The 27,898-nt window shown below is 43.9% G+C and overlaps 1 protein-coding gene across 1 annotated transcript; it reads left to right on the top strand.

Annotated features, from left to right (window-relative positions):
- On the top strand, nucleotides 1–27,898 carry LOC123728318 (protein bassoon). Its single transcript, XM_045700367.1, has 7 exons — nucleotides 1–23; nucleotides 11,246–12,464; nucleotides 13,612–14,009; nucleotides 14,096–14,441; nucleotides 24,604–25,572; nucleotides 26,626–27,195; nucleotides 27,824–27,898. The coding sequence occupies exons 1-7, from the start codon at nucleotides 1–3 to the stop codon at nucleotides 27,896–27,898; spliced, it is 3,600 nt and encodes a 1,199-aa protein (XP_045556323.1).

The following is a 27,898-nucleotide window of genomic DNA, read 5'->3' as shown; positions in this document are numbered from 1 at the left end:
ATGCTGGAGGAAGAGTTACAGAGGTGAGCGGTCCAATACTGTCCAATACAGTGAGCAACCTGTTCGAAAAGAGAATCCTGGAAGTTCTAGGAATGCATTTTATTAATATTCCCAGCATATTCATTACATATTCATGCCGTCAATAGAAACCGGTCAGTGGCCCACCTGGTCTCAGTATTGTGGTCTCTTCAGGGCAGATATGTAAATTTAATGACGCTGGCAAAGTGTGCGAGATCAGGTTACTGTATTGATTACACAGTGACCCTGCTCTGCTCTATCAGAGACTCAGCAACACAGAGACCCAGAGAGACAGGCCAGGATCAGCACTAGTAGCAGGTAGCAGCTCCCTGTAGGTTACAGCACCTCGCCACTCTTCTCCAGGGAAAGACATGCCGGGCAAAAACTGCTTTTCCTTTCTGAAAAGCAAGCATCGGAGGTAAGATACGATAACATAAGTTTGGTCTTTTGACAGAATTGTGGTTAGCACCAACAACAAGTGCATTACACGACACAGAATCAGTACAGAACAGGTGGCTACTCAACTATTATTAGTGAATGGGTCATTCATAATTGAATCACCAAGAAGAAAGTGCATGTTTTAAACTACTTGATCTCACTAGGTTACATGGCTACACTGCTGTCAAATAGTGTTTTGCTAGGTGGAGGTTGCAGTCTGACTGACAGGGATGGGGAGAGAGATAAAGGGAGAGACACAGAGAGGGTGGGAGGGAGAGAGAGAGAGAGAGAGGGTGGGAGGGAGAGAGAGAGAGAGAGAGGGGGAAGAGAGAGAGAGAGAGAGAGAGAGAGACATCTCTGCCCTGCAAAAACATCTCTATGCATCATGCTTGAGTGAGCAGTGAGACATTGTTAGTGTAGGCCGGGCTTTGGATCACAGAGGCTGTTTGTCAGAGGCGTGCCCCCATGTCCACAACAGACTGTGGTGGCTCTAAAATGGCAGCCAGGTTTAGTTTTATGATATTCATTTTATTTATTCACACAAAAAAGACAAATGAATACAAACATTGCAGATTAAAACATGGTAAAAAGGTGTGCAGGTGAGGTTGGAAATCCTAGAGGGCTTATATGAAAACCACACAACAACAACAAAAAATATATACAAACAGATTGTTGAATCAAATAAACAAAGCACAGTAATTACAATTGGACATGATAAACTCAGTGTTCAAAAAACACAGTGTGCATGTGTGTGTGTGTGTGTGCGTGTGTGCGTGAGTGTGTGAGTGTGTGTGTGTGTGTGTGTGTGTGTGCGTGCGTGCAAGTGTGTGTGTGAGTGTTGTGCTGCATGTAGGAGTAGTTTGGTTCATCAGGCTGAACCCAGTCTACACTTGAAATTGTTTAGGGATGATGATATTTTGACATTGTGAAGATAGGAATTCCAGAGCATGGAACCTCTGTGTCTGCTAGAGAACTGACTATGTGAGGTGCGGCAGCGGGAAGAGTGAAGGTTATTGGAGTGTCTTGTGTTGTATGCATGGATTTGGGAATTAGCTGGGAAGAATACATTTAAGAGTTTGGTGAGGATGTCTGGGAGGTATTCATAGACGAAGGTGCATGTTTGGAGAATATTCATGTTGTAGATGGGCAATATGTTGAGTTTCTAAAACAAAGGCTCAGATGTAACCAAGCAATTAGAGAAGATGGGAAGTATTGCAAATTACTTTTGGATTATGTGTAAATTGTGTTGGAAGAAAGCATACAGTATATACTGGCCCAGACAATGTTGCAGTAGATTAAATATGGGTAGGTATAGGGTAAGGGTTAGGGTTAGGGTTAGGGTTAGGGTTAGGTTTAGGTTTAGGGAAAACAGAATTGGGAATTGTCAATTGTTGGTCCCCAAAACGTCCTCACAAGTAAGTATAGTAGGACATAGTGTGTGTGTGTGTGTGTGTGTGTGTGTGTGTGTGTGTGTGTGTGTGTGTGTGTGTGTGTGTGTGTGTGTGTGTGTGTGTGTGTGTGTGTGTGTGTGTGTGTGTGTGTGTGTGTGTTTGGCGTGCGCGTGCGTGCGTGCATGTGTACACGCGTGCGTGTGAGAGAGAGAACCCAGCTTCCTGCTGATCTCACATCACACATGACGCAACATTTCTTCACGCCCACTCACCACTTGCTCTTCCGTCCACACACATACACAGTCCATCATGCTGAGGGGAGTGTGTGTGTGTGTGTGTGTGTGTGTGTGTGTGTGTGTGTGTGTGTGTGTGTGTGTGTGTGTGTGTGTGTGTGTGTGTGTGTGTGTGTGTGTGTTTTTGTGTGAAATCCTTGCTAAATCTCGTCCCCTGCTGATAGAGTCAGTGGTGCTGTATTATCTCTCTCATAGCAGATGAGTGGTCTATAAAGGCTGGGATCTGGTTTGCCCTTTGGTGCCACTGCTCTTTCCCACTGTTCAGGGTGCCATAAACTGCTCTAAACTTCAGTACAGCCAAGGTAGTCAGGGTGCCAGATACTGCTCCTAGCTTGTTTAGGTCTTCCTATCACTACCATGGGAAACATTTCACAAAAAGTCAACATTTAAAGTGCATCCTTTTTTATTTCAGAGGCTGCTTGTCTAGTGTAATACACTAATAAAAAAAGACTGCTGTCCTAGTCTGAGCTTTACCTTCCTCTTAGTAGCTCCAACTAGGCAGAAAGAGAGAGAGAGAGAGAGCTAGAGAGACAGAGGTTGAGAGAGAGAGTGAGAGAGAGAGAGAGAGAGAGAGAGAGAGAGAGAGAGAGAAAGAGAGGAGAAGGCAGTCTGTCATCCACAGCCCATCACAGTGACACTGGGCCAGCGAGGATAGCCCAGCCTGTCTCATCTCATCACATCTGCACTGGAAGAAAAACTCATCTGGGAAAGTGCCAGCGTGCCTGGGTATGTGCTGTGGAGGAGGAGAGGAGAAAGAGTCTATACTGGAGGAGCTGTATTGTCTGTAGTGCTGTGGCCCTGTGGGGGTTCTCTCTTCTTAATGTATCTTCTCCTCCTATTACAGGATGTCTCTGTCTGCTGAAGAGCCATGTCTCTCACCTAAGACCCAGGAGGAATGGCCTATTTTTACCATTGAAAAAGACAAAAGCAATTGGTCACAGAAATAGAGGTAGAGTCTAAATAAGCTGTATTGTGGGCCTTTGGGTGTTCTACTTCACTAGTACTTGATGCTTGTGTGAATGTGATGATGGGCCCAGAGATGGCCATATCACGCCAGCGCGATGAGTACATAGCACGGTCTACATACAAACGTTGTCACGACGTTGCTAAAGAGGGTCAGACAGTCACCGTTAAAATGTGTACTTTAAGCCCCACACTGAAAACATGTTGTTGGGTGTTTTGCAGCGTTTGTTGCCGCTAATGTCTAGTTGCTAAGGCCTACATGTCGTGATTTTGCAAAAGTCGTTTGCGAGTACTCGAACAGGGGGTTGTGTCCAAACAGGCCATGATTTGGCAACTCTTACCAGCCATTATGTACAGTTGAAGTTGGAAGTTTACATACACTTAGGTTGGAGTCATTAAAACTCGTTTTTCAACCACTCCACAAATTTCTTGTTAACAAATTATAGTTTTGGCAAGTCGGTTGTGCATGACACAAGTAATTTTTCTAACAATTGCTTACAGACAGATTATTTCACTTATAATTCACTGTATCACAATTCCAGTGGGTCAGAAGTTTACATACACTAAGTTGACTGTGCCTTTAAACAGCTTGGAAAATTCCAGAAAATGATGTCATGGCTTTAGAAGCTTCTGATAGGCTAATTGACATCATTTGAGGCAATTGGAGGTGTACCGGTGGATGTATTTCAAGGCCTACCTTCAAAATACCAATTGAGTGTATGTAAACTTCTGACCCACTGGGAATGTGATGAAAGCAATAAAAGCTGAAATAAATCATTCTCTCTACTATTATTCTGACATTTCACATTCTTAAAATAAAGTGGTGATCCTAACTGACCTAAAACAGGGAATTTTTACTAGGATTAAATGTCAGGAATTGTGAAAAACTGAGTTTAAATGTATTTGGCTAAGGTGGATGTAAACTTCCGACTTCAACTGTAGCTCATTACAGTAACGTTGTTGTCTATATTTCACATACACACGCACACACATACACACACACACTCACAGTGCCTACATGCAGACAGTGGTGAGGGATAGCCGATGTTATGGATCCGTCATTAGGGCCTCTGTAGTGCTGATAATATGTATAAGACATAAGAGAGCCTTCAGAAAGCCAATGGGACGGATGGCCATCTCACTTTGAGCGATTACCTGAATTCCATTGTGTGTGTGTGTGTGTGTGTGTGTGTGTGTGTGTGTGTGTGTGTGTGTGTGTGTGTGTGTGTGTGTGTGTGAGAGAGAGAGAGAGAGAGAGAGAGAGAGAGAGAGAGAGAGATACATTGAGAGAGGGTGAGAGCAACAGAGTGAGAGAGATAATGATGAAGTGATTTGTTCATCAGCATTTAGTGTCAACCTGAAGGTGAAGTGGTGAAGGCCATCTCTTAGGACTGTCCACTGGGTGCTGTTGACCTTGGGGATTAGAATCAACATAAACACAACCTACTCAGTCTAGGTTTCAAAGGTCTTTTATAAGAGCCCAAGCCTTATATAATGTCATTATCTCCCTGACCAAAAGGCCAACGGTGAGAGATAATAGGCAAAATATGATGCATTTCTATTTTTATCACATTCATGAACGAAACCAAATCATTTTTGATGAGAAATGCAAACATATTGCGCATGCATGTGATACACGTGGGGATCTTTATCATTTATATGTTACTGCCGGATAAATCTCCTTGTCCCTTTAATTGAAATTTTCCTTCGTGGTGAATCGTGATCACCTGGCTGTCGGACGGTGGCGCATGCGCAGTGTTCAGGAAGGCAGAATCAGTGGATGCTGTAGACTCGCGCCGCTCTTTGCCCTCCATCCCTCCGCAGCCAGTCTGTCTGACCACAGAAACCGACAAAGAGGAGTCTACTGGAGGAGGGCTGAGTCAAGATGGGGAGAGACTTCTGGCACGTGAGAACCAAAGCAACGACAGGTAGCATTTGCGTCGTCTTTTTCAGAGAACCGTGTGCTGTACACATCTGTTTGACATTGTGACCGCGGAGGGTGAAGGATGCTGGGCTGGGAGAGGGAGGGGCGATACTGTAGTGGATTATCCGCGGGGGATGTCTCTGATGGCAGGTGGTTTCTCTCTGGTGTCCGCAGGATGATGGCGTTTCCGACCCATTTTATAGGGTATAGCTTTTACGAGATCGGGGCGAATGTCAAGGGCGCACCGAGCGAAAAACGGATGAGCAAAGGGGTTACTTCATCTCACTACCGCGATGATCCGTGGTTTCAGAGCTGTCATATTTGAGGTATGGTGGTGAACCAGTATCTGTGGGTTAGAGACGTCTCTCAACACCCACAAAGCTCCAATTCAAACTCCCATTCACCAGCTCTTCAAGCATTATCATTTCAAAATACGTTCGTTGATCACCAAATATAGAGTTTTGCTGAGCAACTATCTTCTTTTACTCCCGTTACAGCCATTATGTACTTCTAAAAAAGGTCTAAATTAAAACTGACAAGCAACCGAAAAAATGCCGGCACCTCCAATGTATTGAGCTGTTCCAGACTTCCGACCTGTGCATTACAGAGGTGCGAAGATAATTTTTTTCGGTTGCTTATACATTTTTATTTATATATTTTTTGGAAGTACATACCAACCGTAACGTGAGTAAATTAAGATAGTTGCTAAGCGAAACTTCATATTTGGTGTTTAACGAACGTATTTTGATATCATAACGCTTGCAGAGCTGGTGAATTTGAGTTTGAATCAGCTTTCTGTGCGTTAGAGAGGTCTCTAACACACATATAGTGGGTTCAGTCTGGAGGTAGCCTCCTCGTAGCCTACTCTACTATGCGGATTGCGTTGTGTAGCCCAAAGTAGAGTAGCCTGTAATAGAGCCTGTCTGTTTGTCTGACTGACTGATGCTAAATCAAGACCAGACGCAGGGGAGATGGGCTCCTACACATACCCCATACTGACATTGCAATTCGTAACATCATACAAATTCTAATTCGTAACAAAATGGATATGGGACATTCACATATTAATACATACCATATCAAACTTAACTTATCACGCTAATTTGAGTGACCAGAATTTTTGTTTATTATGTTACGTCTAGTTTATGAAACCAGGCTGAAATTAATAATAGCTTATAGCACCAGTTTGGCTAGTTAAGCTTGCATTGGCGGCTGCCATGTCTTTACTATAATATTTTCCTCTGATGTCTAGCTATGGAAATAATATTTCCATATCAGCATCAGCATGCACCATTTGCTGTCCCCTGCCCGGAAGTGTTTCTCCAGAGAGCGCCAGATTGACTGTGTGTGTGTGTGTGTGTGTGTGTGTGTGTGTGTGTGTGTGTGTGTGTGTGTGTGTGTTTTTTAGGGTTGGGTAGGTTACTTTCTAAATGTAATCCGTTATAGTTAGCCTTCTAGTTACCTGTCCAAAATTGTAATCAGAAATGTAATTTGGGGATTTCACAAACGCAGTAATGTAATCAGATTACTTTCAGTTACTTTTAGATTTTTATTTTCTTTATTTTTATTTTACCCTTATTTTACCAGGTAAGTTGAACACATTCTCATTTACAGCAACGTCCTGGGGAATAGTTACAGGGGAGAGGAGGGGGGATGAATGAGCTATCAAGACAAAAAGGATCCATCAAACGCATTTGGTGTGTAATCATACACACTAAAAACAAATTGTTATTTTTTTTGAAAGTTCTATAAAGAACCATGCTCATAAGGTTCTAAATGGAACCTGTATGGTGCTATAAAGATCCCTTCTCCAAGGTTCTATAATGAACCATTACAAAATCTTCCATATAGCACCAAAAAAGGGTTCCACTATTGTTACAACTCTTTTTGGGGCTATATAGAACCCTTTTTATGGTTCTTTATAGAACCTTTATGGAGAGTGGTTCTATAAAGAACTTTTCTCAATCTCAAAGTTTATTTTTACAACCATACAGGGTTTTTATTCTGGTTTAATAGCCATATTATATTGTTAAAATTCCATAGGTTTTATTATTTTGTTTATTAACAAGTTGAATCAGGTGTGCTAGCTTTGGAACGGCTGGGGGTCCCTGATGAGAGAATTGAGAACTACTGACTTGCCATACGTGAGTCTTTCACAAGACACCATCACTGGCTATAGTCATATATGTATATATAACATGTAATAGCATACCACAACGGATTAGATCAACTGGAATGACACTCACTCATAGTTGCACAATAAGGGCTGTGAACAAACCATTCCCAGAAATATTTGAATGAGCCGCTGCCCCTACATTTTAATTATCACTAAAATATATATATATATTTTATTTTACTAGGAAAGTCAGTTAAGAACAAATTCTTATTTACAATGATGGTTTAGGAACAGTGGGTTAACTGCCTTGTTCAGGGGCAGAACAACAGATTTTTTCAGCTCAAGTATTCGATCCAGCAAACTTTTGTTTACTGGCCCAACGCTCTAACCACTAGGCTACCTGTCGCGCCAAGGAAAGAACTGCAAAAAACCTTTGAAGGGCTCAAAGAGTTCTTTGGGTCTGTATGGTTCTGCACAGAACCATCACACTTCCCAACGAACCCCTGAGGAAGCACAATGTTTTTGTTTGTAGTGGTCTCTGACTTGTGGTCGGACTCGCTCAAGTGAAACAAACTTAAACTTGCGCCTTTTTTCAATGCTGCATAGAATGTCATTGAGTAAACAGAAAGGTGTCATAATGTATTTTTTCTCAAACATGCTTTGTGAATTTAAAAGTAATCCAATAAGTAATCATCTAGTTTTTCAAAAGTATATGTAATCTAATTGCAATATTTTAGCTGGTAATGTAACGGAATAGTTTGTTGTTTTGTAATCAGATTACATGTAATCCGTTACTCCCAAACCCTGAATGTGAGTGCGTGTGTGTGTGTGTGTGTGTGTGTGTGTGTGTGTGTGTGTGTGTGTGTGTGTGTGTGTTTACTCGGATCTCCTCTTCAATAATACTGTATTTTGGGTGAAAGTATTTATTCCCCATTTGATGGGGCTACAAAGGGCACACATTTTTAAGCCTATGGGGAATGTGCTATATTTCTGTCTATATGAATGTGGTTATAACCTTTGAACTTGGATTTGGCTATGCAGTGTCTGTGTAGGGTGTCTTGAGGATGTATGAAGCTGTGATCAATAGCTGTGGCTCTGTGCTGCTGTCCATGGTGCTGAAAGCCTAAAAACAACCCATGTAGAGTAAATCAAATGGAGACGCAATCAATAATGCCTTAGCTGAATGCACACAATAATTTTAAGTGTAAATGATCATTGTTTTGAGCCTAGATATCCGTAGAGAGTTACTTGGTTTTAATTTACATCCGTGTGCCACAACAAGTATGTCAATGATATATATAAACCCTGGATTGTGTATGCTATGTATTGGCCAATAAAAGGCTTTGAAGCCCCGGTCAGCCATATTGGAACTCCCCTGAAAGAGCAGTCCTCCATAGGATGTATTTAAATTAAATGTTTCAAGGAAAAGATTACATATATTTAAGTATTTTTTGATTTAGTGGGGACAGTAACATTCTAAAAATTATACTTTAAGAAAAATGTTTTCAAATATTTTTTCATTTTATATTTTTATGTTTAGCTGACATAATATAATTTTAAAGTATGTATTAACGTGTCTGCAATAGAATAAACATGGCAAAAAGAAATGTAGACATGAATAAATACATTTCTATAGCTTCCAAAATATTATTGGCACTGGTGGGGGAGTGCCAAGATGGAGGCGTTGTGGCTTCTTAATAGTGCCACCCTGTTAGAAATCTAGTAGTGTATATATAAATAATTGATTCATATCCATTATGTAATTATTTAAAATAATAGTTCATAAGACAAGACATGTTGTGGATAACATGTTTGCAAAATAACTCATAGGCATGCTGTCGTCGTGATGTGACTTTCATTAATCTGATGACTGTTATTTATCGAATCAACTATGTTTAATTGTTACCTGATTAAATTAATCAGGTAACAATTAACTCATTAGGAATTTGGGGCACCACGAAATAAGTTGTTTAACAAATTACCATCTCCCGAATTAAACTCTAAAGATATATAAGATGTTATATATCGATAACAGTCACTTATTAATCATTACCTCATATCAGTCTCATTCTGCACGTCACAGACTTCTGCAATCCGCAAGCAAGAACACCAGCCTTTTCTGATTATTCAGTTCTACACAAATGTATTTAATTATTTATTTACTGATAAGATATGATGGCTTGTTACACATATGGAGAGGGAGGGGTAGATAAAGAGAGGGAGAGACAAAGAGAGTCAAACTTATCGTACATTTGTAAACTACCCTCAAAGTAATAATAATACTTTGCTCATGAACCACCGCCCATTTGGGTAAGTAATATAATGTATTTATGTATAGATGTCTTTGTCCTTTGTCTCTCTGAAACCAATCGATCCTTCTATGGGAAGTGGCTCGATGGGTGTAAGGCTCTTGTTGTCCACCAAAGGTCACAATGTCCTTCTTAGTTGCTCCGGCTTGTAGTGGATGTTTCTTCAGATACACCAAAGATTGTCTGAGATGGGATCTTCTCCTTCCTTTCTCGGGTAGACAGTCAAAGTTATAGGACCACTTTTACATGCTCAGCTGCAGACTGGAAATCTTAAGGTCTTTATCTTCTTCACCTAGTGTTGAGTCTTAGAGTTTCAACCATTTGTAATGTTCAGCTCATGTTGTCCATCTGCTGGTCTGAAAATGTTAAATTCTTAGCGACTCCTTTTAAGCACTCTGGACGGAAAGGCAGTTCCATCACAGTGACACGCTCTTCTGACCGCATTAGGGGCGTGGCTTGATTAATATGCAACGGACATGAAAAAACATTACCTCACTAGAAAACCAAAATCACATTCCTATCTTAACAAAAATAGTTTCATCGTTCCTAATATTGTATTAACATCATATTGGATAGAAACTTGGAAGCTAGAATGTGTTTCCTTCCTATGTAACAGTATTTGGTTCATACAGTTTTTAATAATGTCACAAAATAATTAACAATATGACATGATTATTCTTTAGGTCCCCACTGACCATTCCTAATATTCCTATCGTAGAAATATTGTTCCAATATTCACTTTGTTTGACGTTAGAAAACATTCTCTCTCTCTCTCTCTCTCTCTCTCTCTCTCTCTCTCTCTTTCTCTCTCTCTGTAACGGCTGTTGAATGGAGTAGACCAAGGCACAGTGTGGTTAGTGCTCATCTTTGTAATTTAATGGGAAAAGAGAACACTTTACAAAATAAACAAAAGACAACAGCCAAACAGTTCTGTCAGGTAACAAATGACTAAACAGAAAATAACTACCCACCAAACCCAAAGGAAAACAGGCTGCCTAAGTATGGCTCCCAATCAGCAACAACGATATACAGCTATCCCTGATTGAGAGCCATACCCGGCCGAAACAAAGAAATACCAAACATAGAAAAAAGGACATAGAATGCCCACCCAACTCACGCCCTGACCAACCAAAATAGAGACGTAAAAGGATCTCTAAGGTCAGGGCGTGACACTCTCTCTCTCTCTCTCTCTCTCTGTCTCTCGCTCTCTCTCTCTCTCTCTAAAATGTTTACATGTTGCATTGACAAACTGTTGCTATAGCCATGTAGCAATTGATTAATATGTGTATTTTCTATGCAGGATATGAGGTGTATCAGGGTGCAGAGAGGGAATAACAATTGGACCTCAGAGTCATTAATGGCATTATGTTCCCTGTGTTCTCATTATTTTCCAATATATTCTGAGATGTTGTTATTTGTTTACCATCCTCTGCCTGCCTGGGGTAGCATGTTTAATCAGAATATTGTAAATGCATTACAAATATGCTCATATTCCTCTCATTCTCTCTCTCTATTTTTCTGTCATGCTCTCTCTCCCTAACCCTCACATGCTCTCTGACTTTCCTTTACCCCACCGCTCTTCCACACTCTCTACCTTAACTTCTCTCTTTCTCTCTCCCCCCCACCTCTCTCTCCCTCTCTCTGTCTGTCTGTGTCTCTCTCTCTCTGTTCTTTCTCTCTCTCTCTCTCTCTCTCTCTCTCTCTCTCTCTCTCTCTCTCTGTCTCTGTCTCTCTCTCTCTTCTCTCTCACATGCCCCCCCGTCCCCCCGTCACCCTCTCTATCATCTCTGTAGGAAGTCTGGTGTAGAATTTGAACCGGAGGAGAGCCCAGGCAGCAGCAGCAACAGTAGCAGTAGTAGCAGTGACAGCAGTAGTGGGGCGGTAGATGCCCTGCTCCCAGCCCCAGTTCCTCCCCAGGCCCCTGCAGGAGAGAAGAGAGAGGACAGCTCCTGCTCTGACTCAGGCAGCTCTGTAGAGTCCAGCAAGGAGGCACCTGCCATGTTCTCTAACTTTTTAAGCGGTGCGAACCCCCTCAGCTCCGTCTCTTCTGCTGTCAGAGGAAGTCTGTTTGGGGATAATGCGGAGGGGGACAAACAGAAAGCAGGCACTCAGCAGCCTGGGTCAGGCCCTGGCCCTCGGAAGGCCCCACAGCAGGGACATGGGAAACAGGACCAGGCACCTCCTAAACAGGGAGGACCCCAGCTCCAGGGGAATGGCCAAGCTGGTCAAGCAGACAAACCTAGCGGGCAGCAAGCCTCCACTAAGGGTGGACCAAAACAGCAATCCCCTGCTAAGGGTGGACCACAACAGGAAGCCCCTGATAAGGGTGGACCTCAACAGCAAGGACCTCATAAAGGTGGACCTCAACAGGAAGGACCTGGTAAAGGAGGACTACAACAAGCCCCCCAGCAGCAAGGACCTCCTAAAGCTGGATCACAACAAGATTCCCCTGTAGTAGGGGCTCAACAGCAAGCTCCTGCTAAGGGTGGAACACAACAACAATGGTCACCGAAGGTTGGGGCTCAACAACAAGCTCCTAAGTGTGGACCACAACAGCAAGGTTCGCCTAAGGTTGGAGCTAAACAGCAAGCCCCTGCTAAAAGTGGACCCCAACAGCAAGGTTCACATAAAGTTGGGGCTCAACATCAAGCTCCTACTAAAGTTGGACCCCAACAACAAGGTTCACCTAAGGTTGGAGCTCAACAGCAAGCCCCTTCTAAGGGTAGACCACAACAGCAAGGGTCCCCTAAGGTTGGAGCTCAGCCACAAGGGTTCCCTAAGACCGGGACTCAGCAGCAGGGCTCCCCCAGGACTACACCACAGCAGCAGGCTTCTGGTAAACCTGGGACTCAGTCTAATGCTGGACCTATGGCTGGAGCTAAACCCCTGTGTCCAGTGTGTAACACTACTGGACTCAACCTGAACACCAAGGAGCCACCCAACCATAACACCTGCACACAGTGTAAGACTGTCGCCTGCAGCTTGTGTGGCTTCAGTCCTCCTGACTCGGGTGTAAGTAGAGATTCATTCCAGTATATATTTAACATTAGAAACTGAGTGGTTTGACCCTTGAATTCTGATTGGCTGAAAGGCATGGTATATCAGACCATATACCACGGGTATTACAAAATGTTTAGTTTTACTGCTGTCATTACTCTGGTAACCAGTTTATAATAGCAATAAGGCTCCTCGGGGGTTTGTGATATATGGCCAATATACTAGGCACTCCGCGTTGCGTTGTGCGTAAGAACAGCCCTTAGCCGTGTTATATTGGCCATATACCACACCCCCCGGGCCTTATTGCTGAAGTATACAGTACCAGTCAAAAGTTTGGACACACCTACTCATTCAAGGGTTTTTCTTTATTTGGACTATTTTCTACATTCTAGAATAATAGTGAAGACATCAAAACTATGAAATAACACATATGGAATCATGTAGTAACCAAAAGATATATCAAAATATATTTTATATTTGAGATTCTTCAAAGTAGCCACCCTTTGCCTTAATGACAGCTGTACACTCTTGGCATTCTCTGGGTTTTTTCTTTAAAAATAAAGACAAACCCTTGTTTCCAAACTTTTGACTGGTTGTCACGTCCTGACCGTAGTAAGATGTGATTTTCTATGGTAGAGTAGGTCAGGGCGTGACACTGGTTCTGTATATTGTTAGTAATTTATCAGTTATTTAACAGTAGGCCTAATATCTTATTTTTTACCTTTGTTCACCTTGTAGCATTTGTACTATGAATCCCATTCTATGTCAAACTATTTGGATATGTTTTTGTACAGTGGAGAATTGAACATAATTGAGCCTGGCCAACTTGATTTGATCAGTCAGAATATTGACTTTAGTTACCACTTAGCAGGCTCCTTCAAGAGAGTAATCTAATTTAGTGACAGTTCAGTCAGCATGCTCACTACAGTCATTAACATGGTAGGAGGTTAGCTGCCTGTAATGTAAAGACAAAGACACAATGTTATTCTAATATTCACATATTTTGAACAATAAATTATAACCTTCATTATGTACAACTAGTATGAATTTAGAAAAAAAAGATAGATCATGAAAAAAAAACCTTGATCATGATAATGGTTCACAGATATGTTTTGTTAAAAAAAATCAGTATATGATGCTTAAACCATGATTTTTATTCCAGGGTAAGGAGTGGCTATGTCTGACCTGCCAGATGCAGAGAGCACTCGGAGGCTCTTACCCACCCAAGACAGAGGTTGCTAAAGCAGCAGACCCTCAGAAACCTGGCAGTTCAGCTCCTGCTCAGAAGACACTACAGGAGAACCGGAGAGCATCAGGGCTTCAGAAACCACCAGAGCAGCCAGGCCAACCTGGGCTTAAGCAGAGTAATGCTACCCCATCTACACAGCAGGAGCCTGGGAAGCCTCAGCAACAGCTTCCAAAAAGTGGAGCCTCTCCTGCCAAAGCTGTGCCACCAGAGGCCCCGCCCACCAAAGAGCAGTCAGGGGGTTTCTTTGGCTTTGGTGGTGCAAAATCTCAGCCTGCCCCCTCAAAGCCTGAAGACTCAGTGTCTGGGAAGATGTTTGGCTTTGGCTCCTCTATCTTCAGCTCTGCATCCACTTTGATCACCTCAGCTGTTCAGGATGAGCCCCGCTTCACACCGCCAGCTTCCCCAAGGTGACTGCAGCAGCCCATGCCTCTCCCAAGATGCCCCCTGCAAAGGAGACCAAACCACCTGTTGCTCAGAAAGCAGAGGAGAAGAAAGCAGAGCAACCCCAGCAGGTCAAGATCCCCCCATTAGTACAGGCCAAAGTGGACAAACCCCCATCAGAGCCTCCAAAGGGAGCAGCATCCTCCCAACCAGCTCCCAAAGCAGGCCAATCTACCTGTCCACTCTGCAAGGTGGAACTCAACAAGGGCTCCAAGGACCCTCCCAACTACAACACCTGCACAGAATGCAAGAACACTGTCTGCAACCTCTGTGGATTTAACCCCATGCCAAACGTTACAGAGGTAAGATGGCTGTATCATTTTCACTGCTCTGTGGCTGTATTTATTGATTAATATTATAACAATATTTTCACATCTACAGTCCTTCTATGCCCTGGCAATTCTGGCATTAACCTATGTAGACCCATGGGTGCTGTGGTGTGTCTATAACATTTTAGAAGATGCTATTTCGCTGTCACAATCCCTTCAAAAATTACTGCGTCAATATAGTGCAATATAATGCTAGGTAATATGAATTAGCTGCCACCACTTTACTACAAGCTGTTAAATCTCACAATTATGCAATCGATCATGCGTTGAGCCAGAGACTGGGTTTCAGAAAGGGTAATGTAAACAGGCCCCACGTCACACTAAGTTCTGAATTCTACACAGTGATTAGTGGGTAAGGTCTACATTATTACATTTACATTACATTTAAGTCATTTAGCAGACGCCTTATCCAGAGCGACTTACAAATTGGTGCATTCACCTTATGATATCCAGTGGAACAACCACTTTACAATAGTGCATCTAAATCTTTTAAGGGGGGGGTTAGAAGGATTACTTTATCCTATCCTAGGTATTCCTTAAAGAGGTGGGGTTTCAGGTGTCTCCGGAAGGTGGTGATTGACTCCGCTGTCCTGGCGTCGTGAGGGAGCTTGTTCCACCATTGGGGTGTCAGAGCAGCGAACAGTTTTGACTGGGCTGAGCGGGAACTGTGCTTCCTCAGAGGTAGGGGGCCAGCAGGCCAGAGGTGGATGAACGCAGTGCCCTTGTTTGGGTGTAGGGCCTGATCAGAGCCTGAAGGTATGGAGGTGCCGTTCCCTTCACAACTCCGTAGGCAATCACCATGGTCTTGTAGCGGATGCGAGCTTCAACTGGAAGCCAGTGGAGAGAGCGGAGGAGCGGGGTGACGTGAGAGAACTTGGGAAGGTTGAACACCAGACGGGCTGCGGTGTTCTGGATGAGTTGTAGGGGTTTAATGGCACAGGCAGGGGAGCCCAGCCAACAGCGAGTTGCAGTAATCCAGACGGGAGATGACAAGTGCCTGGATTAGGACCTGCGCCGCTTCCTGTGTGAGGCAGGGTCGTACTCTGCGAATGTTGTAGAGCATGAACCTACAGGATCGGGTCACCGCCTTGATGTTAGTGGAGAACGACAGGGTGTTGTCCAGGATCACGCCAAGGTTCTTAGCACTCTGGGAGGAGGAAACAAGGGAGTTGTCAACCGTGATGGCGAGATCATGGAACGGGCAGTCCTTCCCGGGAGGAAGAGCAGCTCCGTCTTGCCGAGGTTCAGCTTGAGGTGGTGATCCGTCATCCACACTGATATGTCTGACAGACATGCAGAGATGCGATTCGCCGCCTGGTTATCAGAAGGGGGAAAGGAGAAGATTAATTGTGTGTCGTCTGCATAGCAATGATAGGAGAGACCATGTGAGGATATGACAGAGCCAAGTGACTTGGTGTATAGCGAGAATAGGAGAGGCCTAGAACAGAGCCCTGGGGGACACCAGTGGTGAGAGCGCATGGTGCGGAGACAGATTCTCGCCACGCCACCTGGTAGGAGCGACCTGTCAGGTAGGACGCAATCCAAGCGTGGGCCGCGCCGGAGATGCCCAACTCGGAGAGGGTGGAGAGGAGGATCTGATGGTTCACAGTATCAAAGGCAGCAGATAGGTCTAGAAGGATGAGAGCAGAGGAGAGAGAGTTAGCTTTAGCAGTGCGGAGAGCCTCCGTGACACAGAGAAGAGCAGTCTCAGTTGAATGCCCAGTCTTGAAACCTGACTGATTAGGATCAAGAAGGTCATTCTGAGAGAGATAGCAGGAGAGCTGGCCAAGGACGGCACGTTCAAGAGTTTTAGAGAGAAAAGAAAGAAGGGATACTGGTCTGTAGTTGTTGACATCGGAGGGATCGAGTGTAGGTTTTTTTCAGAAGGGGTGCAACTCTCGCTCTCTTGAAGACGGAAGGGACGTAGCCAGCGGTCAAGGATGAGTTGATGAGCGAGGTGAGGAAGGGGAGAAGGTCTCCGGAAATGGTCTGGAGAAGAGAGGAGGGGATAGGGTCAAGTGGGCAGGTTGTTGGGCGGCCGGCCGTCACAAGACGCGAGATTTCATCTGGAGAGAGAGGGGAGAAAGAGGTCAAAGCACAGGGTAGGGCAGTGTGAGCAGGACCAGCGGTGTCGTTTGACTTAGCAAACGAGGATCGGATATCGTCAACCTTCTTTTCAAAATGGTTGTGACGAAGTCATCCGCAGAGAGGGAGGAGGGGGGGGGGGGGGAGGAGGATTCAGAAGGGAGGAGAAGGTAGCAAAGAGCTTCCCTAGGGTTAGAGGCAGATGCTTGGAATTTAGAGTGGTAGAAAGTGGCTTTAGCAGCAGAGACAGAAGAGGAGAATGTAGAGAGGAGGGAGTGAAAGGATGCCAGGTCCGCAGGGAGGCGAAGTTTTCCTCCATTTCCGCTCGGCTGCCCGGAGCCCTGTTCTGTGAGCTCGTAGTGAGTCGTCGAGCCACGGAGCAGGAGGGGAGGACCGAGCCGGCCTGGAGGATAGGGGACAGAGAAAATCAAAGGATGCAGAAAGGGAGGAGAGGAGGGTTGAGGAGGCAGAATCAGGAGATAGGTTGGAGAAGGTTTGAGCAGAGGGAAGAGATGATAGGATGGAAGAGGAGAGAGTAGCGGAGAGAGAGAGCGAAGGTTGGAACGGCGCAATACCATCCGAGTAGGGGCAGAGTGAGAAGTGTTGGATGAGAGCAAGAGGGAAAAGGATACAAGGTAGTGGTCGGAGATTTGGAGGGGAGTTGCAATGAGATTAGTGGAAGAACAGCATCTAGTAAAGATGAGGTCAAGCGTATTGCCTGCCTTGTGAGTAGGGGGGGAAGGTGAGAGGGTGAGGTCAAAAGAGGAGAGGAGTGGAAAGAAGGAGGCAGAGAGGAATGAGTCAAAGGTAGACGTGGGGAGGTTAAAGTCACCCAGAACTGTGAGAAGTGAGCCATCCTCAGGAAAGGAACTTATCAAGGCGTCAAGCTCATTGATGAACTCTCCAAGGGAACCTGGAGGGCGATAAATGATAAGGATGTTAATCTTGAAAGGGCTGGTAACTGTGACAGCATGGAATTCAAATGAGGAGATAGACAGATGGGTCAGGGGAGAAAGAGAGAATGTCCACTTGGGAGAGATGAGGATTCCAGTGCCACCACCCCGCTGGCTCGATGCTCTAGGGGTATGCGAGAACACGTGGGCAGACGAAGAGAGAGCAGTAGGAGTAGCAGTGTTATCTGTGGTAATCCATGTTTCCGTCAGCGCCAGGAAGTCTAGGGACTGGAGGGTAGCATAGGCTGAGATGAACTCAGCCTTGTTGGCTGCAGACCGGCAGTTCCAGAGGCTGCCGGAGACCTGGAACTCCACGTGGGTCGTGCGCGCTGGGACCACCAGGTTAGAGTGGCAGCGGCCACGCGGTGTGAAGCGTTTGTATGGCCTGTGCAGAGGGGAGAGAACAGGGATAGACAGACACATAGTTGACAAGCTACAGAAGTGTTGTTTCTTGTATTATTGTCTCTTGTGTCTTTAGAGAACTGTTTCACTTTGATATCCTTTTTCTTCTGTCCTGATTTTCTCTTTCTTTTCTTCTGTTAACTAGATATTCTTTGTTGTTCTTCGTTAGCTAGCTAGCTTCTTCCAAAAGAGTCCCTAGCAACTGCTTAGCAACTGGTAAACAATTCAGCTAGCTAAGATAACTACAATTTTATGAAAAATAGTTATATTTCAAAAGCCTATCTTCTTTGTTTGTTGCTTGTTTTTTCTCCTATTCAGTCTTGCAGTTTTCTTTTGCTTTTTTCCGATGTACTTCACTCTAAAAACCATGTAAATTTCAATATTTGTAGGAGCTCATTTTTCAACTGCTGCTGCTCAAATTGGAGTTCCGGAACATATTATCACTGCCACTCAGATGCACTCTGGTGTACATGATGGTTATAAAGCAAGGTATTTTTAGGATATGATTATCTCTAAGAGAGTTTTAACTGGCTTGCTTAATGAGTCATTCTGTCAAATCTCTCATCATCAATGTTCATTGGAGCAGAGTAAAGCTAGTCTTGCTTCACTGTGTACAGACGGATGCAAGGCTGTAGCACAATAATCAATCTGGTGAATGCACACAATTATATATTATCGCTCCAGAGACACTATTCTGACCCAAAGCTTATAACCAAAGCAAACACACACCTTCAAGTGTAATTCCAGACCACTGTGCTGGGTTCCCCAATGCCTGGCTGTGATTGCATCTTATACCCTCACTGACATGCTTTGTGATGGTTTCTGATAGAGATGCATTCAGCATAATGGTTTTAGTGAGATATTCACAGCTAAATCCATGCTGGCGCGGTAATGACACGTGTTTGTGATAGGTTGAAAGCTGCTGTAGATACAGCCTTTTTATCCCCAGGCTGCGCTACGATGTCAGGGAACACCATGTTGGGTGGTGCTCTAAATGGACGCTCCATCTTCTAGGTTATCTCCAGCACAAAAGGACTTGACACTTGACTCTGTAATTCAATGCATACTGTTTGTAGGGTAGATTGGCAAGGACAGTCCAAAGCCACTTGATCTCACGTGATGTCGGTATAGGCTCATGATAATGGCCTACACTGGTAATCTTCAGAATGGAGAGCTTGCTATGTTTGTGAGTAGAGTGGGTTGATTATATAGACCCACTACTGTGATTGAGATCATTTAGGTGTTTGATCGCAGGTTAGCGTTTTCATAATGAATCTTGTTCTGGAGGCAGCTCTGCAGCGTGGTCACTAGCTAGCACAGCCACAAAGTCATAAAATCTGATTTTAAACCTAACCCTAACCTTAACCCTAACCTTAACTACACTGCTAACCCTAATGCCTAACCCTAACCTTAAATGAAGACCAAAAAGCACATTTTCGTTTTCATGAATTTTTACTTTGCACCTAGCCTAAACGTCAACCTGCTGTTTGATCTGACAGTCACTGCAGCACCATAAGGAGAAACTGAGAATAGTTTCACCTGTGACTTGGTAAACACCACATTTCTTAGAGGTGATAAGATCAGTTAATGTTATCATTGCTTTATGCAGACCTGTGACTCTCTTACCATCACAGAGGCCTCATACCATTACAGGAGGCAGTGGGAGGTATGGTAAACTTTTCCACAAGTGGCCTTTGGTCTGATAGCCTGCATTATGTGCTTCCTTCAGGAGGGCGGTATCACTATCAGAGAGCAGATAAAAAGATCAAAACACCAAGTTCATGTATGGAGACCTGATGGCCCTCTGACCATTTACAGTATCCCACTGCTGGCTTGCCTTTGAAGTGAGCTTTGAAGTGAGCTTCCCCCTTGCTATGTAAAGTGCTTTGGATGTCTAGAAAAGCAGTATATACAGTGCATTCGGAAAGTATTCAAAAATTGATTAAATAAAAAAATCCTCATCAATCTACACACAATAACCCATAATGACAAAGTGAAAACAGATTTTTTTAGGAATGTTTGCAAATTCATTAAAAATAGAAAACAGAAATACCTTATTTACATAAGTATTCAGCCCCTTTGCTATGAGACTCGAAATTGAGCTCATGTGCATCCTGTTTCCATTGATCATCCTTGAGATGTTTCTACAACTTGATTGGAGTCCATCTGTGGTAAATTCAATTGATTGGACATGATTTAGAAAGGCACACACCTGTCTATATAAGGTCTCACAGCTGACAATGCATGTCAGAGCAAAAACCAAGCCATGAGGTCGAAGGAATTTTCCGTAGAGCTCCAAGACAGGATTGTGTTGAGGCACAGATCTGGGGAAGGGTACCAAAAAATGTCTGCAGCATTGAAGGTCCCCAAGAACATAGTGGCCTCCATCATTCTTAAATGGATGAAGTTTGGAACCACCAAGACTCTTACTAGAGCTGGCCTGCCCGACCAAACTGAGCAATCAGGGGAGAAGGGCCTTGGTCAGGGAGGAGACCAAGAACCCGATGGTCACTCTGACAAAGCTCCAGAATTCCTCTGTGGAGATGGGAGAACCTTCCTGAAGGGCAACCATCTCTGCAGCACTCCACCAATCAGGCCTTTATGGTAGAGTGAAGCAACACCTCAGTAAAAGCACTTGACAGCCTGCTTGGAGTTTGCCAAAGACTCTCAGACCATGAGAAACAAGATTCTCTGGTCTGATGAAATCAAGATTGAACTCTTTGGCCTGAATGCCAAGTGTCACGTCTGGAGGAAACCTGCAGCATTATGCTGTGGGGATGTTTTTCAGCTACAGGGACTTAGAGACTAGTCAGAAATGAGGGAAAGATGAACGAAGCAAAGTAAAGAGAGATTCTTGATGAAAACCTGCTCCAGAGCGCTCAGGACCTCAGACTGGGGTGAAAGTTCACTTTCCAACAAGACAACGACCCTAAGCACACAGTCAAGACAACGCAGAAGTGGCTTCGGTACAAGTCTCTGAATGTCCTTGAGTGGCTCAGCCAGAGCCCGGACTTGAACCCGATCGAACATCTCTGGAGAGACCAAAGAATAGCTGTGCAGCGATGCTCCCCATCCAATTTGAAAGAGCATGAGAGGATCTGCAGAGAATAATGGGAGAAACTCCCCAAATACAGGTGTGCCAAGCTTGTAGCGTCATACCATATAAGTCTCAAGGCTTTAATCGCTGCCAATGGATCTTTAACAAAGTACTGAGTAAAGGGTCTGAATAATTCTGTAAATGTGATATTTCATTATTTTTTTTTATACATTTGTAAAAAAATGTACAAACCTTTTTTTGCTTTGTTATTATGGGGAATTGTGTTTAGATTGATGAGGGGAAAGAAACAATTGTATCCATTTTAGAATAAGTCTGTAACGTAATAAAATGTGAATAAAGTCAAGGGGTCTGAATACTGTTTGCATGTCAAATCAATTCTTATTATTATTGTTATTATTTACAGTAGGGACCATTGGAATTGTGAGTGCAGGCAGTGAGCTATGTAGGACACATAATCGACCTGGAAGGATATTGACCTCATCCCGTCAGTAGAGGATGTCTGGTTATTTTTTAAGTGTTTTCCTCACCATCTTAAATAAGCATGCCCCATTAAAAAAATGTATGACTAAGAACAGATATAGCCCTTGTTTCACTCCAGACTTGACTGCCCTTGACCAGCACAAAAACATCCTGTGGCGTACTGCATTAGCATCGAAAAGCCCCCGCGATATGCAACTTTTCAGGGAAGTTAGGAACCAATATACACAGTCAGTTAGGAAAGCAAAGGCGAGCTTTTTCAAACAGAAATTTGCATCCTGTAGCACAAATTCGCCAAAGTTTTGGGACACTGGAGTGGAGAATATGAATCGTTTGTGAAGTTCACACATGACCAGATCATGCGACAATATATCGCTAGGCCCTCCAGCTATGTCCCATGAACTCTTAATAGTAAGCTACCTGCGCTCACCTCAAGACTGCTGCTTTCAATCTCCCAAGTCTTTCTTCACTACTTCAGTGACGTGATTTTCTTTCTCAGTGACCTCCTCCCAGCTGCCCACTGCACTGAGGCTAGGAAACGATCACCACCGATCAATCTACAATAATCGCGAATTTCAATAAGCATTTTTCTACGGCTGGCTATGCTTTCCACCTGGCTACCCCTACCCCAGCCAACAGCTCTGCACCTCCCGCATCAACTTGCCCAAGACCCCCCGCTCACCCAAATCCAGACAGCTGATGTTCTGAAAGAGCTGCAAAATCTGGACCACTACAAATCAGCTGGGCTAGACAATCTGGACCCTCTTTTTCTAAAATTATCTGCTGCAATTGTTGCAACTCCTATTACTAGCCTGTTCAACCTCTCTGTCATATTGTCCCTAAAGATTGGAAAGCTGCCGCGGTCATCCCCCTCTTCAAAGGGGGAGACACTCTAGACCCAAACTGTTACAGACCTATATCTATCCTGCCCTGCCTTTCTAAAGTCTTTGAAAGCCAAGTTAACAAACAGATCACTGACCATTTCGAATCCCACCATACCGTCTCCGCTATGCAATCTGGTTTCCGAGCTTGTCATGGATGCACCTCAGCCATGCTTAAGGTCCTAAACGATATCATAACCGCCATCGATAAAAGACAGTACTGTGCAGCCGCCTTCATCGACCTGGCCAAAGCTTTCGACTCTGTCAATCACCCCATTCTTATCGGCAGACTCAACAGCCTTGGTTTCTCAAATGACTGCCTCGCCTGGTTCACCAACTATATCTCAGATAGAGTTCAGTGTGTCAAATCGGAGGGCCTATTGTCCGGACCTCTGGCAGTCTCTATGGAGGTGCCACAGGGTTCAATTCTTGGGCCGACTCTCTTCTCTGTATACATCAATGATGCCGCTCTTGCTGCTGGTGATTCTCTGATCCACCTCTACGCAGACGACACCATTATGTATACTTTTGGCCCATCTTTGGACACTGTGTTAACAACCCTCCAGACGAGCTTCAATGCCATACAACACTCCTTCCGTGGCCTACAACTGCTCTTAAATGCTAGTAAAACTAAATGCATCCTCTTCAACCGATCACTGCCTGCATTCGCCCGTCCGACTAGCATCACTACTCTGGACGGTTCTGACTTAGATTATGTGGACAACTACAAATACCTAGGTGTCTGGTTAGATTGTAAACTCTCCTTCCAGACTCACATTAATCATCTTCAGAATTTCATCTAGAATCAGCTTCCTATTTCGCAACAAAGCAGCCTTCACTCACGCTGCTAAACATACCCTCGTAAAACGGACTATCCTACCGATCCTTGACTTCGGCGATGTCATTTACAAAATAGCCTCCAACACTCTACTCAGCAAATTGGATGTAGTCTATCACAGTGCCATCCATTTTGTCACCAAAGCCCCATATACTACCCACCACTGCAACCTGTATGCTCTCGTTGGCTGGCCCTCGCTTCATATTCGTCGCCAAACCCACTGGCTCCAGGTCATCTATAAGTCTTTGCTAGGTAAAGCCCCGCCTTATCTCAGCTCACTGGTCACCATAGCAACACCCACTCATAGCACGCGCTCCAGCAGGTATATTTCACTGGTCATCCCCAAAGCCAACTCCTCTTTTGGCCGCCTTTCCTTTCAGTTCTCTGCTGCCAATTACTGGAACGAATTGCAAAAATCACTGAAGCTGGAGACTTATATCTCCCTCACTAACTTTAAGCATCAGCTGTCAGAGCAGCTTACCGATCACTGCACCTATACACATCCCATCTGTAAATAGCACACCCAACTACCTCATCCCCATTTTGTTGTTCATTTTTGCTCTTTTGCACCCCAGTATCTCTACTTGCACGTCATCATCTGCAAAACTATCACTCCAGTGTTAATGCTAAATTGTAATTATTTTGCCACTATGGCCTGTTGCCTTTCCTCCCTAATCTTACTACATTTGCACACAATGTATATAGACTTTTCTATTGTGTTATTGACTGTACGTTTGTTTATCCCATGTGTAACTGTGTTGTTGTTTTTGTCGCACTGCTTTGCTTTATCTTGGCTAGGTTGCAGTTGTAAATAAGAACTTGTTCTCAACTGGCCTACCTGGTTAAATAAAGGTGAAATAAAACATTTCATAAAAAAAGACATTTTAAGGCTGGTGATCAGCTCCCTCCTAAGTGACAGTCTCAGAATTACGCTAAGGTATAGCCTCTTGTGTAAACAACATAGAGTATTTACTCTGAGTACTATTGGCTAATGGCTACAGTATAATAATATCAATCAATAATTGCTTAATTACCCAAAAAGGTGTAATTAGCGAATATTAAATAATTACGAATTTATTTTACACAATGGGTGAACGCTGTCTTCTCTAATAGTTAATTTCATACTTGAATTTCCTTGAGGACACTGACAGGAATTTAAACCATCTTAGCTTCAACACAACACAGTAGCAATGTCTTGTTACTGATGTTTAGTGGCAACTAGAATTCAAAATCAGCTTGGGCTCCTCTACAAAGACTTAAAACTAACTCATGATGACAGACACAGAACATAGTGAATGTTTTCATGAAGGTGTTTATTAGCAGAAAGGAACACTGCTTTTTGTTTACTGATTATGTTGAACATGGAATCAGGTTACTAGATGATATTGAACCATGTAGTATCATGTTATTTGACCATCTTAACAATGATGTTTTCCTTCAGGTGAATGAGTGGCTGTGTTTGAACTGCCAGATGAAGAGAATGGAATCCCCAGGACTTCCCATGATAAAACCCCAACCTTCTCCCAACAACGGATCTGCACCTCAGAAGACCACTGTCCCACCCACCACACCCCAAAAGAAAGACACTCCAACACCAGACTCCCCCCAGAGGAAACCTGTTACATCAGCAACACAGCCACCCAAGACAGAGGTTGCTAAAGCAGCAGACCCTCAGAAACCTGGCAGTTCAGCTCCTGCTCAGAAGACACTACAGGAGAACCGGAGAGCATCAGGGCTTCAGAAACCACCAGAGCAGCCAGGCCAACCTGGGCTTAAGCAGAGTAATGCCACCCCATCTACACAGCAGGAGCCTGGGAAGCCTCAGCAACAGCTTCCAAAAAGTGGAGCCTCTCCTGCCAAAGCTGTGCCACCAGAGGCCCCGCCCACCAAAGAGCAGTCAGGGGGTTTCTTTGGCTTTGGTGGTGCAAAATCTCAGCCTGCCCCCTCAAAGCCTGAAGACTCAGTGTCTGGGAAGATGTTTGGCTTTGGCTCCTCTATCTTCAGCTCTGCATCCACTTTGATCACCTCAGCTGTTCAGGATGAGCCCCGCTTCACACCGCCAGCTTCCCCCAAGGGGTCTGCAGCAGCCCAGGCCTCTCCTAAGATGCCCCCTGCAAAGGAGATCAAACCACCAGCTGCTCAGAGAGCAGAGGAGAAGAAAGCAGAGCAACCCCAGCAGGTCAAGGTCCCCCCATCAGTACATGCCAAAGTGGACAAACTCCCATCAGATCCTCCAAAGGGAGGAGCATCTTCCCAACCAGCTCCCAAAGCAGGCCAATCTACCTGTCTACTCTGCAAGGTGGAACTCAACAAGGGCTCCAAGGATCCTCCCAACTTCAACACCTGCACCGAATGCAAGAACACTGTCTGCAACCTCTGTGGATTTAACCCCATGCCAAATGTTTCTGAGGTAAAACAACCAGAATCACTTTATTACTGTGTAAATTAATTATGAGTGCTATATTTAAGCAGTAAGGCATGGGGGGGTGTGGTATATGGCCAATATACCACGGCTAAGGGCTGTTCTTACGCACAACACAACGTGGAGTGCCTGGATACAGCCCTTAGCCGTTGTGTTTTGGCCATATACCTCAAACCCCCAAGGTGCACCATTGCTATTATAAACTGGTTACCAATGTAGTTAGAGCAGTAAAAATACATGTTTTGACATACCCATGGTATACGGTCTGATATACCACAGCTTTCAGCCAATTAGCATTCAGGGCTTGAACCACCCAGTTTATAATATTATTTAGACAAGGCTCTCTCTTTCATAGAAAAGTTCAGATAGATAAATAATCGCTACACAAATCATCCATAGGAAAATCGAAGTCATTCTGAAATTAAATTGTTATCTGTTAGATTTGAAAAGTCTATTTGTTTCAATCAATGTATTTCAGTTCCAGAAATAACTTTTAGACATCGCACAGTTGGTCTATTCATTACTTGTTTAGTCACTCCTCATACAAATATGGTAGGAAAAACCAGTGTGATAAGGTTTTAGCCTGTATGAATAGTTTGCGATTTTAGTATATTTGCATTTACTGACAATTTCTGGCTTTTATAAAAGAGAGACAATGCAAAGTGTCATGTGAAGTCGTTATGACTATTTAATTTCCTGATTTGTTCTTGACCTATATTAATTCTATCAACAGTAGCATGGTACTAGACCTATAGTGAATAGAAGTTGAATTTCAGATGGTTCCAATACATTTCTTTTACAATGTGCTTGGTACGTATGCAATACACCAAATACTTAAATTGCAAGTCATGTTAAAGCTCAAAACGGCAAGAATGATGTATCACAGTGTGCTGGACAATTTATTTCCCAGAGAGTAAGGGAAGTGTCTGATGATATCACTGCAGAAACATTTGCTTGTGCTACTTTCCATCATGCGTAGAAAGAGCTGTATAAGAAATGTATCCAATTCTTTATTCCTTTTACAATGTGAAAATGTTTAAGGTGAAGGAGTGGATGTGGCTGTGCCTGAACTGTCAGATGCAGAGAGCACTAGGAGGAATGGAAGATCCAGAACATCCCATGATGAAACCCAAACCTTCACCCAACCAAGTCTCAGCTCCTGCTGCTCCTCAAAAGAAAGACACTCCAACATCATCTGGGCCCCATAAAGTGGCCACTGCACCAGCTTCACCCAAAAAGAAGCCAGTGACTCGAGCCTCTCAGCCTGCCCCCTCAAAGCCTGAAGACTCTGTGTCTGGGAAGATGCTTGGCTTTGGTTCCTCCATCTTCAGCTCTGCATCCACGTTGATCACCTCAGCTGTTCAGGATGAGCACCGCACCACACCTCCAGCTTCTCCCAAGGTGACTGCAGCAGCCCAGGCCTCTCCCAAGATGCCCCCTGCAAAGGAGACCTCCCAACCAGCTCCTAAAGCAGGCCAGTCCACCTGTCCACTCTGCAAGGTGGAACTCAACAAGGGATCCAAGGACCCTCCCAACTACAACATCTGCACTGAATGCAAGAACACTGTCTGCAACCTCTGTGGATTCAACCCCATGCCAAACGTTCCCGAGGTAATACATAACAGTTCTTTGAATTCATTTCAACATAATACAATTATGGCAACTCTATCAATTTGCCTGTGCTAACCAGAGCTCCCAAGTGGCGCAGCGGTCTATTGCACTGCATCTCAGTCCTAGAGGCGTCACTACAGACCCTGGTTAGATTCCAGGCTGTATCACAACCGGCCGTGATTGGGAGTCCCATAGGGCGGTGCACAATTGGTCCAGCGTCGTCCGAGTTAGGATTTGGCTGGGGTAGGCTGTCATTGTAAATAAGAGTTTGTTCTTAACTGACTAGTTAAATAAAGGTTCAATATTTGTTCTTTTTTTTAAACAATATTTTATTCAATTCAAAGTTTAATTGACAGGGTCATTTTTGTAGCAGCCTAGTAGGTTCACACAGATATTAATTGCTTTAGTTACACAAAATGCTAAATTTGTATTCAACTATAACTATAATATTCACGCAAGTTACTTAGAGCAATAACTGGGCATGTTTTATGCAGACTGTATATTCACATGGAAATATTCAGCAATATATTTATGAAGATTCCTTGAAATGATTTTATCCAGCTATTATACCAACAGGTAACTGGGTATACAGTACGTATCTAACACAACATTGATCTTTCCGGTGAAGGAGTGGCTGTGTCTGAACTGCCAGATGCAGAGAACTCTTGGTGGAATGGAACCCCCAGAACCCCCCGATGATTAA

Source organism: Salmo salar, chromosome ssa17 (assembly GCF_905237065.1).
Source record: "Salmo salar chromosome ssa17, Ssal_v3.1, whole genome shotgun sequence".
Lineage (NCBI taxonomy): Eukaryota > Metazoa > Chordata > Actinopteri > Salmoniformes > Salmonidae > Salmo > Salmo salar.
This window is presented reverse-complemented; position numbering and strand designations above follow the sequence as displayed.

Coding starts and splice junctions, on each gene's coding strand:
- LOC123728318 (XM_045700367.1), top strand. CDS start 1: ATGCTGGAGGAAGAGTTACAGAG. Junction 14,010..14,095: donor GACTCAGTGTCTGGGAAGAT/GTTTGGCTTTGG, acceptor TCACACCGCCAG/CTTCCCCAAGGTGACTGCAG. Junction 27,196..27,823: donor CCATGCCAAACGTTCCCGAG/GTAATACATAAC, acceptor TTTCCGGTGAAG/GAGTGGCTGTGTCTGAACTG.